Here is an 18681-nt window from a genome sequence, read left to right as displayed (position 1 = left end):
GAGCGCGAGCTGTATCAGAGACGACAGGTTCTCGGTATCGCTCCCAATCTGTATGTTTGTAGGACGTCTGGTGCCGTGGGAGTGCTACCCATTCTTCCACATCGACCTCCAGAATCACTGGGTTGTGATCGGAGGACATTCTGTTGATTGTCCTTGCGGCCACAAACCCCGCGATCCTCCTAGTGAGGGCTATGTCTAACACGTCGGGCCTACCTCCATTTTTTGGAAAATGTGTGGGCTCGACCGGACCTCATGTTTCTAAGTGTTGGTCGCGCGCTAGTCGTTGCAGTTTGGCACCTACTCTGGAGGTTACTCTCGGGTTCCAATCGGGGTATTTGGCATTGAAGTCGCCCCCTATTATGAGTTTGCCTTCAATTTGCCCTAGAGCAGCTATGTCTCCCTCGTCTACCTCGTCTTGTGGGGTCGGTAGATTGCAACGATTGTTAGGGGTCAGGCGGCAGTGATTACTTCCACGGCCACTGCTTCGATTTTATTGGTAGCTGGTATGAATACCTGGTGGTGGGGATCCCCCTTTTTATGTATATGACCACTCTTGTGCCTTGGGGTGGCCTATCTTTACGGTAGCTAACATAGTTGGGAACTGTCGCTTTTATTTTTTGGTTTTAGGTGGGTTTCCCCCATTATGCATATGTCGATGGAGAACTCCTTCACGAGTTCTCTGAAGTCGACATCTTGATTAACAATGTCGCTTGCGTTAAAGACGCACATTGTCAAGCCTTGGATATTTGGTCGTCTATCTGTGATGGGGTTTTGTAACTACTGAGGAAGTCGCGGAGGGGAGCGACTGCTGGACTGCTGCCTGAAGGGCAAAGAGGGTCTGAGTGTTCTGCTTCTGGGCCTCGCTGAATTCCTTCATCATTTCCATGACGAGGTTCGTGATCTGGACCAAAATGCCTAACAATTGATCAGAGGGGGTGGAGTGAGTGGGGGTTTCCCTAGAGCTTCCTCTGTCTTGGTGGACCTGGTTGTTGTGTTTTTCCTGGTGTTGTTCTTTCGTGTGTGTCTGGTGTTGTGGTGACAGGACTTGAGTCGATTTCTCGGCGTTTTCGTGGCTCTTTGGTGGAGAGACCACTTCTGCATATGTTGCCCTTGGAGTGTCAGGCCTTGTTTTTACCCAAGTTTTGGCTGTGTGTGTTGTCCTGTTTTGTCTCTCTGTGTGGTTTGATGGGATGGCAGTGTCTTGTTTTCGTGTGTGGGGGACAGTCTTCACACTCTTTGCCTTCTGTGTGTGTTTCTTGTGTACTTCGAGCCTTGGTACGCTGCCATGTTGTTTTTCCCACACAGCGCGCACCTTATCTACAGGTCCATGTGTTTTATTGTGCAAGTCCTGGTGTCGTGGGGTTCGGCGCATTTCCTACAGAGCATGGACATCTGGCAGTGTGCGGCTATGGGATCCAGTTCCCGAAACCTGAAGCATTGCACCACCTCGTTCTTGCGCAAGAGCCGGTCCGTGGTGACAGGGACTGCAAGAACAGCTTTGATCTCGCGCCTGTTCTGCGGTAAGTCCGGCAGAGTGAAAGGCCACTTAACTATCTTTCCAATTTTTTCCCATCGGCTCGACCGTTTTGACAACAAATCCCTGGACAGTCAGGTCTGTCTTGACTGCCTGGGCCGAGAGCCGTCTGGGGAGGTCCCTAATGACGATGTTTTTGTTCCTTGTCTTGGTGGTGGGGAACGTGTAATGCGGTATATTTTTGTCTGTGAGGGCCTTTTTAATGGTGTTGTAGTCTTCAATGTTGTGTAGAGTGATCTTTATTTTGTCTCTCCCCCCCCCTCCCGTCCTTGTTGGTTTTACTGTAAATTTGTCCCCTTTGAGTTGTGTTTTGATCATGTCGTGGAGTTCCTCGTAGTTGCAGGAAAACTCCATGACGATCGATGGAAGGCGGTGTGATGTGTGATTCTGCGCTGTCGTCTCGTGTGTTTCATCTGACACAGCCACAGCCTGAAACCTGTTTGGGGTGGGTTCCACTCCCCAAGCAGGTGAAAGCCTCGGCTAGCGAAAGGTTTTTCTCGCCAGCACAAAGCCCTCCTAATCCTCCCCGGTTTCATGGTTCCCTTCCAGGGCAGCAGTTTCCTGGTTCCCTTCCAGGGCGACGACAGGCGAAAGGTGCTTTCGGTGGCTCAGGAATCGCAGGCTCCTCAGGAGGAAGGGGGGGGGGGGCGATTTGGATTCGGGGGATGGGATTCCTGCTAACGAAATCGTGTGCCTGCAACACCACTGAACGTGGTCGCGCCGCTTTGGAATATAGCAGTACCACAATTTTTGCTGTGAGATACAGGGTGAAACCACCAGGGACCGTTCAAACCCATCAACGAAATTGAGACGATCGAAGCATTACAGAATTTTTATGCTTTTTCAGCCCACCTGTTTCGCGTCTTCCTGTGGCGTGATCGTGGAGGGTGTGACACATACGTGAATAAAACGGCGAAGGTTCTGCATGAGATCCCCCCAGTTGGCAACACCATCGGTGGAACCCGTGCAACCTTTGTCGTTTTATTCGTGCACGTGCGTGTTCCCCCCCCCCCCTCCCCATCACCACCCTTTGCCCTTTCCCACCAGCCCCATCCCCCCCACACTCCCCGCGTGCTCACGTCACAAGAGAGGGCGAAGCAGGAGGGCAGTAAAAGCATAAAAATCCTTTCCTGCCATGGATCACGTTCAAATTTCGCCGAAAGTTTTTCAACGGTCCACAGTGGTTTCACCCGTACACCAGAGCAAAAATTGTCGTATTGCTACACTTGTACTCCAAAGCAGAGCGATCACTTTCAATGGGCTTGCAGGCCTGCTGTGTCTTTATGAAAAGGTTGAATCATCAAGGCCTCTAGAGGGTATCTGCAGGGTCAATGATTGTCAAGAACAATGTGTTATTGCTCACTGCATTGTTAACTGTCGATTTCGGCTGCAAAATGTGTGGGAATATATGCCCGAGGGAAGCAGCGGTTTCATTGACGTCCTTTATTATTGTGCACAACATCATACGCAGTGGTTAGGGGAGGTGTCGGCAAACTGGCGCGGCAAATGTCGTCGCAGGAAAGCTGGACAGAAGCAGAAATGATTAGTGAACAACTAACACAGCAAAGAGAAAGTTAACATAACTTATATTTCTCCATATTTAAAAAGTCTCATTATAAATGGTACAACAAGAAATAGAGACCAGCTATCACAATGTCCACAAGGAAAAGTCTCTCTGTACTAAAGCACGTACTATGAAGGCAGAGCCGTGACCAGGCGGCATCTTAGTGGCACAATGCGAAGTGGCTCCGAGCCCGAGAGGACTTAGTCGCTGCTGTCGCCCGGCCTATATTGCGGCAGCAGAATCGCGCTCGTGCTACAGAGCTGGTAGAGGCGTGGCTCAGTGGGCATGCTGCATTGGATCCGCTGGTTGTCACATGACCACTATCGGCATGTCACGGCATCTTGAAATTCCGTCGCTTTCACGCCCATGCAGTGGGATCGATACCATCTACATCTCCCTCTGAGACCTACTTGCGTCGATTCTGAACGGCTGTGTGCCTGAAATGTTTTCCTCAGCTACTCATGAGAAAACCGCGCGATTCCATTGCAAGGGCATCAAAAGAAGGGTCAAATACGGCTAATAGTGGCGTGACGACCATCCCATGTTGTGCCACGTCTACAGTGACATTGGACAGGATTGTGGTGAAATTTGGTGCCAACGTGGCATCATTAACCCATTTTACACCTCCAATGAATATCTGATATCAGGTCTTTTTTTCGCATGTGTCAATACCTTGCTGTCTGAAGCGTGACTGAACCTGAAGGTGACACTGCAGGGCGCCATGCTGTTGCACCATTACAGAGGAAGTTTGTAGGCACCTTTAAACCAAATTTTAAATTTATATAACACAATGGGAAATCATTACGAGATTTACAAAAAGTGATCCTTTCATTGTGTTGCATAGTATAGAATCATACGTAGTACTTTGTTTTGGAGTATCTGGAGAGATTGAAATTGGGTGGGGAAAGCTTGGTCCATGCTGTGCTGCTGTATAGAAGGTCTGAAAGTACAGTTGCCTAATACTGCTGTAGTTTATTGGTCTGGTGGAGTTCGTCACTGACGAACAATGGAGTTAAGTCTCTAGCCATTTCTAAGGAGTTCTTCCAATTTTATCCTGGATATGGTTGTTGAAAAGTAAGATATCCAATGGCTTTGCTCCTGGACAGGTTCGATCATTGGCTACCATTTGGGAAATTATACCATCGTTAATTAGCCTGCAGTCAGTTCGATTTTATTAGATTTGCACCAAGAACCCATTGTCCATCTGTCGTTGCTGGTGGGAAGCATTGCGGATGTGCTGCTTCCCGCTTGTGGACACTGCCATATTATCGGCCAACTGACCAAGGAGGTTGTTGTCTACTTGGAGTAAGTCACTAATATAGAAACTGAAGAGTGTCAGTGAGAGGACAGTCACATGGGGAATTCTGTCAGCGAGGATCTTCGTACTCAGTTCTTTCCCTTCGATGGTGACCATTATACTCCTCGATGGTGACCATTATAGTTCAGCCTTGCAGGTAACTATCTATGAGGTGGGCGTACCAGTCTGGAACAGATGTTTGCGTCATTAGATTTTAGGTCAACTGTTCCTGCTATATGCTGCTGTTGGCTTTGTCACATTCCAGGAAAGCAGCGGCTGTGGTTTTGGAAACATTAAGATTATGGGAGCTATGTTCCACCAGTTGGAGTACCTGCTTTTTTCCAGGCAGCATCTTCTGAAACCCAAACCGGTCAAGTTCGATGGTGCTGTCTGCCACAAGGGGCTGCTGGATGCGTTTGAGGACTACTGGTTCGAATAGTGTACTGATGGTGCCGAGCACGCTACTCGGTCTATGAGTAACTGGAAGTTGGTGATCCCTTCCCGACTTTGGGATCGGAATAACTGTTGCGGGAAGTAGATCGGCTGGAGGCATGTGCTGGAAATTGTGGTCAGCGAGACCAGTGGTTTGCTCGGGAGTGTTTGAGCTGGTTGTTGATAATGGAGTCTACCTTGGGCGATGAAACATATTTGCTCTGATTATTTTCTTAGTTTCATTAGTTGTTTGATGAGCTTATGTGGACTATAGAAACAGTGAAGAGCTTATTTGGTGTTTCGGAGCCCTTGCACGTTATCCACACCCGCCAGGAGCAACTTGTCAAGTTCTACATCTACATCTACATTTATACTCCGCAAGCCACCCAAGGGTGAGTGGCGGAGGGCACTTTACGTGCCACTGTCATTACCTCCCTTTCCTGTTCCAATCGCGTATGGTTCGCGGGAAGAACGACTGCTGGAAAGCCTCCATGCGCGCTCGAATCCCTCTAATTTTACATCCGTGATCTCCTCGGGAGGTATAAGTAGGTAGAAGCAATATAATCGATATCTCATCCAGAAACGCACCCTCTCGAAACCTGAACAGCAAGCTACACCGCGATGCAGAGCGCCTCTCTTGCAGAGTCCGCCACTCGAGTTTGCTAAACATCTCTGTAACGCTATCACGGTTACCAAATAACCCTGTGACGAAATGCACCGCTCTTCTTTGGATCTTCTCTATCTCCTCTGTGAACCCAACCTGGTACAGATCCCACACTAATGAGCAATACTCAAGTATAGGTCGAACGAGTGTTTTGTAAGCCACGTCGTTTGTTGATGGACTACATTTTCTAAGGACTCTCCCAATGAATCTCAACCTGGCACCCGCTTTACCAACAGTTAATTTTGTATGATCATACCACTTCAGATCGTTCCGTACGCATACTCCCAGATATTTTACAGAAGTAACTGCTACCAGTGTTTGTTCCGCTATCATATAATCATGCAATAAAGGTTCTTTCTTTCCATATATTCGCAATACATTACATTTGTCTGCGTTCAGGGCGGTTGCCACTCCCTGCACCAAGTGCCTATCCGCTGCAGATCTTCCTGCATTTCGCTGCAGTTTTAAGTTACCGCATAGTGGGGAGCACGTTGGTAGAGCAGTTCGGTTGGGACGTTCCAGCGGCGCGGCGACACGCCGCCGCGGCTGCCCAGCAAGAAGCAGCGCAGCCAGTCGCTGACGCCGGCCGACTCGGCGGGGCAGCTGTGCCGGCAGGCGTCGCGCGGCCAGGGCGGCGGCTACCTGCACCACCAGCACCAGCAGCAGCACCAGCAGCAGCAGCAGCAGCAGAACCACCAGCAGCCGGCGGCAGGGGGCGAGCGCGCCAGCAGCGCAGACGGCGTCATCCAGACGGGCACGCTGGGCAGGCACGACCCGCCGCCCGCCGCCAAGTTCTCCACACACTCGCTGCCGCGCTCCGCCGGGCTCGCCGGCAAGCACCAGGTCTGTACCTCTCAGCCCCGCGACTATCAAACCTCTTCTGAGCGATCGACATCTTTGTCTCAGTCGACAAGTTGTGGCGAGTATTCAAATACAGAGACATGTAAACAGGCAGAATACGGTGTTGCGGTCGCCAACACTTGTATTAGACAAGTGTCTGGTGCAGTTGACACCTACAAATCCTCGATCCGCCCCATCCTCTGTTATGGCAGCGTGGCTTGGATTTCCGCCCCTCCCAGGTTCTATAAATCCCTCCAAATCCTCGAACGCCATGCGCTCTGCCCCGCCTTCCGCATCCGCCTTCCATCCCCCATTCGCATCCTCTACGACCTCATCCCCTTCCACCACCTTCTCCTTTTCCTTGAACACACCCGCACACTATATATTGTCCACCGCATTGATCCCCCTTACCCCCTGGTGGCTCCCTTCCTCTCCACCCACAGCCTGTTGCCAATCCTTTACCGTTGTGTCCCACCCTTTCTCCATCTCCACACCTTCCGCCTCCTTTCTGAACGCAACTTCCACCATCTACCCCTCCCGGATGATGAGCTTCACCCTTACATCTACCCTTCCTACCAACCCTAACCCCATGTTCCTCCTGCCTCCTCCTCAGGGCTCCTTCTCCTCCCCCTCCTTTCCCCTCCTACTCCCCCTCCATCTCTTGTGCTCCCCTTCAGTGTCTCTGCACTCCCTCCTGCCTTGTCTTCCCTCTTCATCTCCTGCCTCACCAGTCTCCTGCCTCTTGGTGTACCCGCTGACGTCCCTCCTCTTTTCATCCTGCCCCCTCCCCTGCTGCACCTTGCTCTCCCGTCCTTTTCCATCCTCCCATCTGGCAGTTTTATTCTTCATTGTGTGTGCTCCAAGTGGGTTTACAGTGTGTTGTTCTGGAGTGTTTTTAATACTGTGGCTGACTTTTAACCTGTGCGTGTTCCTTCAGTGTCTTCTTTGTGTTTTAAGAATCGCTAACTGTGTTTTTTAACTTTATATCGACCTTTTTAAGTGTCCCACCATGAACGTCTCCATGTCAATGTATTTTTAGCTCCATTATCTCCCCTTACTCTGTTTTATGTCCCCCACTTTTATCGCGTTATATGTAACATTATATTCTCGTATTACTTGTCATGTCACTCGGCTGAAGAGCGGCGGTTTGTGCTGCTGACAGCCCTACCCTGCCCATATGGGGCAGGGGAATGAAATCACAATAAAGAAAAAAAAATGGCGCAGTTGTTATATTGGTCACTGCTGCTACAATGGCAGGTTATCAAGTTTTAAATGAGTTTGAACGTGGTGTTATAGTCGGTGCACTAGCGATAGAACACAGCATCTTCGAGGTAGTGATGAAGTGGCGATTTTCCTGTACGACCATTTGACGAGTGTGCCGTGATTGTCAGGAATCCGGTGAAACATCAAATCTCCGACATCGCTGCAGCCGGAAGAAGATCCTGAAAGAACGGGACCAATGACTACTGAAGAGAATCGTTCAAAGTGACAGAAGTGCAACTCCGCTGCAAATTGCTGTAGATTTCAGTGCTGGGACATCAACAAATGCCAGAGTGCAAACCGTTTGAGGAAACATCATCGACATGGGCTTTCAGAGGCGAAGACCTACTTGTGGACCCTAGATGACTGCACGACACAAACCTTTACACTTCACCTGGGCTCATCAACACAGACTTTGGACTGTTGATGACTGGAAACATGTCGCCTCTCGGACAAACCTCATTTCAATTTGGATCGAGCGGATGGACGTGTATGGTTTGGACACAACCTCATAAATCCGTGGACCCTGCATTTCAGCAGGGGACTGTCCAAGTCGTGGAGGTTCTGTAATGGTATGGAGCGTGTGCAGTTGGAGTGATATTGGACCCCTGATGTGTCTAGATAGGACTCTGACAGGTGACACTTACGTAAGCATCCAGTCTGATCACCTGCATCCATTCATGTCCATTGTGGATTCCAACGTACTTGTGCAATTCCTGCAGGACAATGGGACACCCCATAAGTCCATAATTGCTACAGAGTGGCTCCAGTAACACAGTTCTGACTTTAAACATTTCCGCTCGCCACCAAACTCCCCAGGCATGAACATTATTGAGCATATCTGGGATGCCTTGTAACGTCCTGTTCAGAAGAGATGTCCACCCTCTCGTACTCTTACGGATTTATGGACAGCCCTGCAGAATTCATGGTGTCAGTTCCCTCCAGCACTACTTAAGACTTTAGCCGAGTCCATGCCACGACGTGTTGCAGCACTTCTGCTTGCTAGTGGGGACTGGTGTACCAGTTTCTTTGGCTCTTCAATGTACGCTACGAGAAGTACTCTGGCTCCAGTACTTTCAAAGACTCACCCTGGCAGAAGAACGTGTGTGTGTTGTGTACTACGTCGTATACAACAGTAGGGAGAGGTGACCCACAGTCTGGTGTCGTTGTGTGTTGGTTGTCCTCAAAGTAAGGTCTCCAAAGAACTCCCGTCGGGACGGAGGGAGCTAGCTTAAATCTGACAACAGCGCCGTGTTCCTTGATTCCCACACCACTAATCTTGCCAGTCCCCACTCCTTTGGGACGCTCATTCTTGGCGCAGCAGCCGTTAACGACGGAAGGGAAAATCGACGCTCCCGACAAGTGTGAATTCCGTTTTCTGATTAGAATTCTGTTGTTTAAGAGGTCAACCCCTATTGACATCCATCGCCAGTTGACCGATGTTTACGGGGAAAGAGTATGGACGTAAAAAATTTGCGTAAGTGGTGTAGGGACTCGCAGACGGCCGTACAAACGTGCCCGATACGCCGGCCGCGTTGCGTCCGTCACTTTCGGACGAGACTGTGACGAAAGTCGAAGAAGTTTTGCTTGCGGATCGGCGTGTAACTGTGCGAGAGATTGCCGAACAGATCGGGGACGTCTCTAAGACTAAGGAACAACTAGTGGTACAGGGTACCCTCCGCCACGCACCGTACGGGGGCTTACGGAGTATCTATGTAGATGCAGAATGTCCCGACAACATTGTCGACACCATACGAAGTAATATCGAAGCATGTTACAATGCACGAGGTGATGCAACACAGTGGCTCTGAGCACTATGGGACTCAACTGCTGTGGTCATAAGTCCCCTAGAACTTAGAACTACTTAAACCTAACTAACCTAAGGACAGCACACAACACCCAGCCATCACGAGGCAGAGAAAATCCCTGACCCCGCCGGGAATCGAACCCGGGAACCCGGGCGTGGGAGATGCAACACAGTACTGAACGTTGCCCGCAGCATATTTTCATTTAACAGATCTCCAGAGATGTACTTTTTTTTTTTTTTTTTTTTTTTTAGTTTGGTTACTGATTTGTTTTTTAGACATTCTCAGATATGCTGATGGTGGACACAAAAAAAAAGTTCAAATGTGTGTGAAATATTATGGGACTTTACTTCTAAGGTCATCGGTCCCTAAGATTACACACTACTTAACCTAAATTATCCTAAGGACAAACACACACACCCATGCCCGAGGGAGGACTCGAACCTCCGCCGGGACCAGCCGCACAGTCCATGACTGCTGCGCCTCAGACCGCTCGGCTAATCCAGCGCGGCGGGTGGACACGATTCTACACAAGTAATGACACGTTACGTAACCTATCTTCTTAACGCACTTGTTGATTACTGTACGTCTGCAAAAGTGTCTGTTGTTGGATGCGTATGCGAAAATTAAAATTTGGTGACCGCAGAAATGTTAATGTGCATTATCGAAGTGAACTCGTAGCCCACTGCCAAAATATCGGAGATTATTCACGGATATTTTCCGAGAGTTTTAAAATAATGGGCCCATGGTCACCGGTGATTTGTTGTAGAGTGATAATATAATTATGTATTATTTGGATTGTTATCTAGAAAACTGAGACACTCTGTGATGTGAAATAACCAAAGCGTACAATACAGAAGAAATAGTAATGCCCTCAGACACATGCAAAAGTCCTGTGATGTGGTTGGCGACACTGCATTTAAGCAAAGCATCAAAGTCGCGTTCTCTCAGTGCATTAAGTGAAGCGACACACAGGGTACATATTGGTCAACTCTTCATCAGTAAACCTATCGACATTGTTGTGTATACTGTCAATGTACAGCTAAACTGCTGGAAAAGCAAATGCGAGGCAGTGTTACTGTTGTCAGTGACAACTACAATAAGTGGCTCGAAAAGGTTTGTCTCCAAACAAGACGCACTGTGCACACCTTCGGTATTTGAACTGTAATGCAGGTATTTTTAGTGCAATACGGATACAGAGATAAATGGAGTACGAAGTCAAACAAAAAGCAATTACTCTCTAATGAGCCAATGGAGACTAAGGGCCCTCATACCTAACCGTTCAGAAAACGTCTGTAAAATGCAATTTTGTTAAATAAAGACGTGATTGGAGGCTGTGGCTGTTATATGAGATAAATTGTTGACGGTTTACCTCTGTCGTTATTTTATGCACCTTTGTAGTGCTATAATTCACTGAATCTCATGTATTTATTGTTTCTATCTGCATTTAATGCCCTAGATTTAATGCAAAACACTTTGCCAATCAAAAATAAAGTAATTGACGCTTCCTCTGCCAAAAAATGCAATATCTTTGTATCACTGGATTGCAGCATCTTTGGCACTCATTTACCTTGTAAAGTGTGTATTTGTTTTCGTATATTGTGAATGGCTCTGAGCACTATGGGACTTAACATCGGAGGTCATCAGTCCCCTAGAACTTAGAACTACTTAAACCTAACTAACCTAAGGACGTCACACAACACCCAGTCATCACGAGGCAGAGTATTGTGAATCAGAACATCTGGTTGCACATTGAAAATTCGTTTAGTGACTGAACGAAAATAGTTTACAATGCAATGCAACGTTTGTGACTGTGAAAATACAAACATCCTTGAGAATCTATTTCATTGCAAGAAAACTGTAAGAACAAACGCGCCAGGCATTTCATGTAAGTTGCATTCCAACACAAGTATGTGGCCCACCTATTTGGTTACAAGTTTATAATTGTGAATTATTCTTTATCCTAGGGCAAATCACAGGAAACCAATGTATAATTTGTTTCGATGAAAGCATGAAAAAAACCGTCTGATGATGAATTGTGAAAAAATCGAAACCGTTAATGATATGTTAAGTAACCTGAACCCAATTGGTGGCTGGTTGCTGTACACCATTAACAACTTGCAAAATTTTGCGTATTTGGGGTTCATCCTGTATGTGCAGGTATTTAATACGATAAGCTTCAGAACCTAAACAGACCTACAGTAAATGTTAGTAAATTCGTAATTTTCACAAAATTGATTTTAACCTTCAAGAAATTCTTACCAGCCGTGATACACAATGCCAGTAATAATAATAATAATAATGATAAATTTTGTGGAATGTGGCGTGGCGTAAACATCTCCGAAACTAAATCCTTGTATTGTGGAAAGAAATGCCCTGCGCGTGTGTACTATCGCTGAAAGCCACAAAACACAGCAGTTTGCAGAAAGCGAAAATTCACGTTAGGTTGTTGGTTTGCGATAGCAAAGGTGGCCCAGTCTTCCTCAGTAGCCGAAACCAGTGAAGGTAGTCAAGTTGGACGTTGATGTCTGGAACTAATCGAGGATCTAACCCACCCCACCGGTATTCCCTTAACCTGAGGTCGGGACTTTGAACAGGACAGTTCCTTTCAGGAATGTTATTGTCCACAAAGCTTTGCCTCACAGATTCTGCTTTACGAAAGTATGCAGAGACATGCTGATACAGGCAGTCATCGTTTCTGAACTGTTCCTGTACTGTAAGCAGTGCGCAATGCTGCAAAACGTCTTCATACCCTTCCGCATTTAGCGTTGTCTTAAGCGCAAAAAGGGATCACGCCCTACACATGGAAAACACCCACATACCGTAACACCACCTCTTCGGTACATCAGGGTCAGCACTACATATGATCGCAGGTAACTTTCTCCAGGTATTCACCAAACCCAAACCATCCCATCGGATTGTCCCTGGGTATAGCAGGCAACTGTCTCCAGTTATTCACCAAACCCAAACCCTCCCATCGGATTGTCCCTGGGTACAGCAGGTAACTATCTCCAGGTATTCACTAAACCCAAATCCTCCCATCGGATTGCCACTGGGTATAGCAGGATTTTTCGAAATTAATCGTTTCCCGTCGTCCACTGTCCAGCGCCGTAGCTGTTTAAACTACCCTGCACGTCTCTTCACACTGACTGGCTTATGAGGAGCTGCTGGACCTTTGTACCACATTGTTGTTAACTACCAACGCACAATCATTGTGCTAACTGGACTGTTGGTAGCCTTTCGGAACAGTGATTCCTTCGGCTGATTTCGTGCAATTTTTTACAACCCCCAGCCACAATCCTCGACGGTCCCTGTCCGTCAGTAAATGAGTTCAGCCTGGTCTTGGTGTAGTTGTGGTTGCTGCTTCGCGTTTCCAGTCCACATTCACGCCACCAACCCTCTACTTTGGCAGCTTTAGGAGACTTGAAATATCCCTGATCGTTCTGTTTCTCGCAAGGGAAACTCCCATCGCACCCACGTTAGATTTTGTGGTAAGATCGTTCAGTGGATGGACCGTGAAAAACTGAACACAGATTAGCGTGAAAATAGGAAGAAGCTGCACTGAACTGCGAAAGAAGAAGGAAAAGTAGAAACGGCGAACGATCCAAGCCCCAGATGTGCAATATTTGAACAGCAACGGCGTCGTGGTTATGTGGTCACGTTGTTGGACTCCGAAGGGGGAGATCAGTTTTCAAACCTCCTTCGTGCCCTATATACTTTTTTTCTCAAAATCAGGAACTGTTCCTCCGGTCACTGACGTCTCTGCTCGCTGTATTCAAATTTGTGTCTGTGTCGTGGCTGACAAGACGTGGACGACGCATAAAACTTTCCCCTAACGTTTCCTCTCCGCCTGCGGGCGACACCTTCACGGTTAAAGCGGCGAACTGCAACTAGAACTCAACGGAGCGCCGAACATATAGGCAGTACTGTGCACATTACGTGACGTTGGCGACGAAATTATCTGTGGTAATGCCAACATTCTCGACTGAAAGTAATCGATTGCCATTCTTACAGTGCGACTCCGACATCTAAATTTTATCAAGGTTAACGCCTTCCTCTTTTCTGTTACATTTATTACCGTGTTTATAAATCTCAATAGCCTATCTCTACATGCGCGCATTGTAGTGCGATGTTATCGATTTGACGTTCGCCTCACTGACTTTTATTTTATGATCACCCTCTTGGTAAACATGTTCCGCTACTGCCGATTTATCCGTGTGTCCCAGGCGGCAGTTCTTCTTGCTCAGCCAGACGGATCTTAACACTCTTTTCGTGGAACCAATATAAACCAGTCCACAACTAGGAGAAATTTTGTATATACCTGGTGTAGCTAAAGGAGTATATCTTTTGCTGATCTTAAATATTCTTTTATTTTCCCGGTGGGTCTGGAGATAATGGCCATCTGAATTTTTTGGAAATGTCTGTTATCAAGCGAGGCGACGGGACGTTGGGCCACAGAGTATATACTGACCGTTAGCTTCATAAAGATTCTAACCACCACCCCAGACACAAAAGAGGTGTGATTAAGACCCTGGTAGACAAGGCGTAAAAATTTTGTGAACCGACATACACTCCTGGAAATGGAAAAAAGAACACATTGACACCGGTGTGTCAGACCCACCATACTTGCTCCGGACACTGCGAGAGGGCTGTACAAGCAATGATCACACGCACGGCACAGCGGACACACCAGGAACCGCGGTGTTGGCCGTCGAATGGCGCTAGCTGCGCAGCATTTGTGCACCGCCGCCGTGCAGTCTTTAACACTGGTACCATGCCGCGACAGCGTGGACGTGAACCGTATGTGCAGTTGACGGACTTTGAGCGAGGGCGTATAGTGGGCATGCGGGAGGCCGGGTGGACGTACCGCCGAATTGCTCAACACGTGGGGCGTGAGGTCTCCACAGTACATCGATGTTGTCGCCAGTGGTCGGCGGAAGGTGCATGTGCCCGTCGACCTGGGACCGGACCGCAGCGACGCACGGATGCACGCCAAGACCGTAGGATCCTACGCAGTGCCGTAGGGGACCGCACCGCCACTTCCCAGCAAATTAGGGACACTGTTGCTCCTGGGGTATCGGCGAGGACCATTCGCAAGCGTCTCCATGAAGCTGGGCTACGGTCCCGCACACCGTTAGGCCGTCTTCCGCTCACGCCCCAACATCGTGCAGCCCGCCTCCAGTGGTGTCGCGACAGGCGTGAATGGAGGGACGAATGGAGACGTGTCGTCTTCAGCGATGAGAGTCGCTTCTGCCTTGGTGCCAATGATGGTCGTATGCGTGTTTGGCGCCGTGCAGGTGAGCGCCACAATCAGGACTGCATACGACCGAGGCACACAGGGCCAACACCCGGCATCATGGTGTGGGGAGCGATCTCCTACACTGGCCGTACACCACTGGTGATCGTCGAGGGGACACTGAATAGTGCACGGTACATCCAAACCGTCATCGAACCCATCGTTCTACCATTCCTCGACCGGCAAGGGAACTTGCTGTTCCAACAGGACAATGCACGTCCGCATGTATCCCGTGCCACCCAACGTGCTCTAGAAGGTGTAAGTCAACTACCCTGGCCAGCAAGATCTCCGGATCTGTCCCCCATTGAGCATGTTTGGGACTGGATGAAGCGTCGTCTCACGCGGTCTGCACGTCCAGCACGAACGCTGGTCCAACTGAGGCGCCAGGTGGAAATGGCATGGCAAGCCGTTCCACAGGACTACATCCAGCATCTCTACGATCGTCTCCATGGGAGAATAGCAGCCTGCATTGCTGCGAAAGGTGGATATACACTGTACTAGTGCCGACATTGTGCATGCTCTGTTGCCTGTGTCTATGTGCCTGTGGTTCTGTCAGTGTGATCATGTGATGTATCTGACCCCAGGAATGTGTCAATAAAGTTTCCCCTTCCTGGGACAATGAATTCACGGTGTTCTTATTTCAATTTCCAGGAGTGTATTTACAATAATTTCTACGGTCGACATTCAGAAAGAATGGTTGTTCTGGCAAGGACATAGATCGAGGACTTCGCTCTAGGAAGAGAATCCGCATCAACAAGAAGCAGCAGCCGCCCAAGGGAAAGTTTTGCTGCCGTTCATTAATGGGATTACAGATCGCATTGGGAAAGTGAAGAGCAAGTATGGTGTGGAAACTTTCTTCAGACCCACCAGGGAGATAAGAAGAATGTTTAAGATCGAGAAAAGAAACACAGCATCCTTTGGCTACACCGGGTGTATGTAAAATTCCTTGTAGTTGTGGACTGGTTTATATTGGTACCGCAAAAAGGAGGGTTAACACCCGTCTGGTTGAACACAGGAGGAATTGTCGCTTGGGACATATGGACAAATCAGCCGTTCGGGACATGTTTACCAAGAGGGTGATCGTTAAATAAAATTCAGTGAGACGAGCGTCATATAAAAACGAGAGTCGTATCGTCTAAAAGGACGAGCGTCATATCAATGTACAGAGAGGCTATTGAGATTTATGAGAACTGTAATAATTTTAACAGAAACAAATAAGGTGTTAAATTACATAAAATTTATATGTCAACGTTGCACCGTAAGAATAACGATCGACTATTTTCAGCCGAGATGTTGGCATTACCAGAGTTAATCTCATAACCGGCGTTGCGTGATGGACTGTGGTGCCCTCAACTAAGGCTGCAGTAAAATATCGATATTTCTTCCAAAAAATATCGATATAGATAGGCGATATTTTTTTCCCGAAATATCAATAACGAGATGGCAATATCAAGGGCTAATATTTTTATTTTGTACTGTATTTTTTCCGCAATTTTCGGTAAATATCTGAAATTGTACAACATAACTTTATTTTCGCTCTGTGAAGGAGTCTATCTACTTCTTGAGCTTTTATCACGTCCAGTCTTTCTCTTTGACTGTGTGAAGCAAGTATACGTGGCACAAAGAAGTAGTCCGATTGCAATGTGAAGAAATAGTACACCAGTTGCGTTTAAAAGAAAACAATTTGTAACGCGACTAGTGTGCTATTTCTTCACATCAGCATCCTTCAAAAACAGTTGCTGAAAACAATGAACAAAAAGCTAAATGACAAGATGGTCTTTGCAGTGGGTGGAGACGTGTGAGAGGAAATGCCGACGTAATCGGCGTTCGGCACTACCAACAGAAACTGCAACGTTTAGTTTCTCCGCGCAATTTTGACACTACATCTGATAGGCCGATACGTGACGAAACCGAACAAAGGACCCATCGGACACCTTCTATTGCGCCACTTACATGCAGTTACCATTCTTAGCAAAGTGGTTACTCCCAAGCAAGCGTGAACGTGATACGTTTTTCTTTCATTTCTCACACTAAGGAGGAGAGGCAAGCTGCCGGTTTGTTGATGTACGAGGGGCGTTTGAAAAGTCCTTGCAAAAATAAAAACTAATTACGTGTTTGGGGTAAACCTTTTTTTATTTTTCGACATAGTCTCCTTTTAGACTTTGCGGTCCAATCGCCGGCGTTTTTCTTGCAGCTCGATTTTCAAACAGTCCAATAACGATGAATAACATGCTCCTGTAATAGTTTTACCCTTTTCCAGATAGTCGATGAGGATTATCCCTTGCGAATCCCAAAAGACAGTCGCCATAACCTTTCCGGCCGAAGGAATGGTCTTCGCCTTTTTTGGTGCAGGTTCTCCATTGGTAACCTATTGTTTAGATTGTTGTTGAGGAATACAGTAATGTATCCAAGTTTCATCCACAGTGAGGAAACGACGCTTAAAGTCCTGCGGATAGTTCCTGAACAGCTGCAAACCGTCCCAAACCGTCCTTGCAACACTTCACACGATTCCGTTTTTGGTTAAGCGTGAGCAATCGCGGAATACATGTTGCGGATAGCTTTCTCATGTCCAAATGTTTATGCAAAATATTATGAATCCGTTCATTCGAGATGCCCACAGCACTAGCAATCTCACGCACCTTAACTCTTCTGTCAACCATCACTATATCATGTGTTTTATCAATGATTTCTGGAGTAACCTCCACAGGGCGTCAAGAACGTTCAGCATCACTTGTGCCCATATGGCCACTCCGAAAATTTTGAAACCACTTATTAAACTGTTCTGGTCGAAGGTGAAGAGTCACCGTAATGTTTATCAAGCTTCTCTTTAGTCTCCTGAGGCGATTTGCCTTTCATAAAGCAATGTTTAATCACCACATGAAATTCTTTTCCGTCTGTTTTTTGACAATCGCTCGACTTCCTTGATTCACACGAATGCGAAAGACAAAGAAATAGACCAATATGGCTTTCCAAAGATGCTACCAACTAAAAATTACCTCGATACGGTCGGTGGTGCCATCTCTCAGACTTTGCACGGACTTTTCAAACGCCCCTCGTACAGAATTTCGGAATACTGACCCTACGACTTATCTTAGAAGCTAGATTAAGAAAAGACAAACCTGCGTTTATAGCATTTGTAGAGTTAGAGAAAGCTTTTAACAATGTTGACTGGAATACTCTCTTTCAAATTCTGAAGGTGACAGGGAGCGAAAGGCTATTTACAATTTGTACAGAAACCAGATGGCAGTTATAAGAGTCGAGGGACATGAAAGGGAAGCAGTGGTTGGGAAGGGAGTGAGACAGGGCTGTAGCCTCTTCCCAATTCAATCTGTATATTGAGCAAGCAGTAAAAGAAACAAAAGTAAAGTTCGGAGTAGGTATTAAAATCCATGGACAAGAAATAAAAACTTTGAGGTTCGCCGATGACATTGTAATTCTGTCAGAGACAGCAAAGGACTTGGAAGAGCAGTTGAATGGAATGGACAGTGTCTTAAAGGGAGGGTATAAGATGAACATCAACAAAAGCATAACGAGGATAATGGAATGTAGTCGAATTAAATCGGGTCATGCTGAGGGAATTAGATTAGGAAATGAGACGCTTAAAGTAGTAAAGGAGTTTTGCTATTCGGGGAGCAAAATAACTCATGATGGTCGAAGTAGAGAGGATATAAAATGTAGACTGGCAACGTCAAGGAAAGCGTTTCTGAAGAAGAGAAATTTGTTAACATCGAGTATAGATTTAATTGTCAGGAAGTCGTTTCTGAAAGAATTTGTATGGAGTGTAGCCATGTATGGAAGTGAAACATGGACGATAAATAGTTTGGGCAAGAAGAGAATAGAAACTTTCGAAATGTGGTGCTACATAAGAATGCAGAAGATTAGATGGGTAGATCACATAACTAATGCGGAGGTAGTGAATAGAATTGGGGAGAAGAGGAGTTTGTGGCACAACTTGACCAGAAGAAGGGATCGGTTGGTAGCACATGTTC

General features: G+C 47.1%; 1 protein-coding gene across 1 annotated transcript in view; it reads left to right on the top strand.

Moving 5' to 3' along the window:
- The window catches only part of LOC126088171 (SH2 domain-containing protein 3C), a 1167763-nt gene that overhangs the window by 1071649 nt on the left and 77433 nt on the right, over positions 1–18681 (top strand). Inside the window, exon 8 of the mRNA XM_049906294.1 lies at positions 6014–6334. Coding sequence (XP_049762251.1) covers positions 6014–6334 — 321 coding nt within the window. The remainder of the gene's footprint in view (positions 1–6013; positions 6335–18681) is intronic.

This window comes from Schistocerca cancellata, chromosome 6, assembly GCF_023864275.1.
Source record: "Schistocerca cancellata isolate TAMUIC-IGC-003103 chromosome 6, iqSchCanc2.1, whole genome shotgun sequence".
In the NCBI taxonomy this organism is placed as follows: domain Eukaryota; kingdom Metazoa; phylum Arthropoda; class Insecta; order Orthoptera; family Acrididae; genus Schistocerca; species Schistocerca cancellata.
The sequence above is the reverse complement of the archived record's forward strand: the minus strand, read 5'-3'. Positions and strand labels throughout refer to the sequence as shown.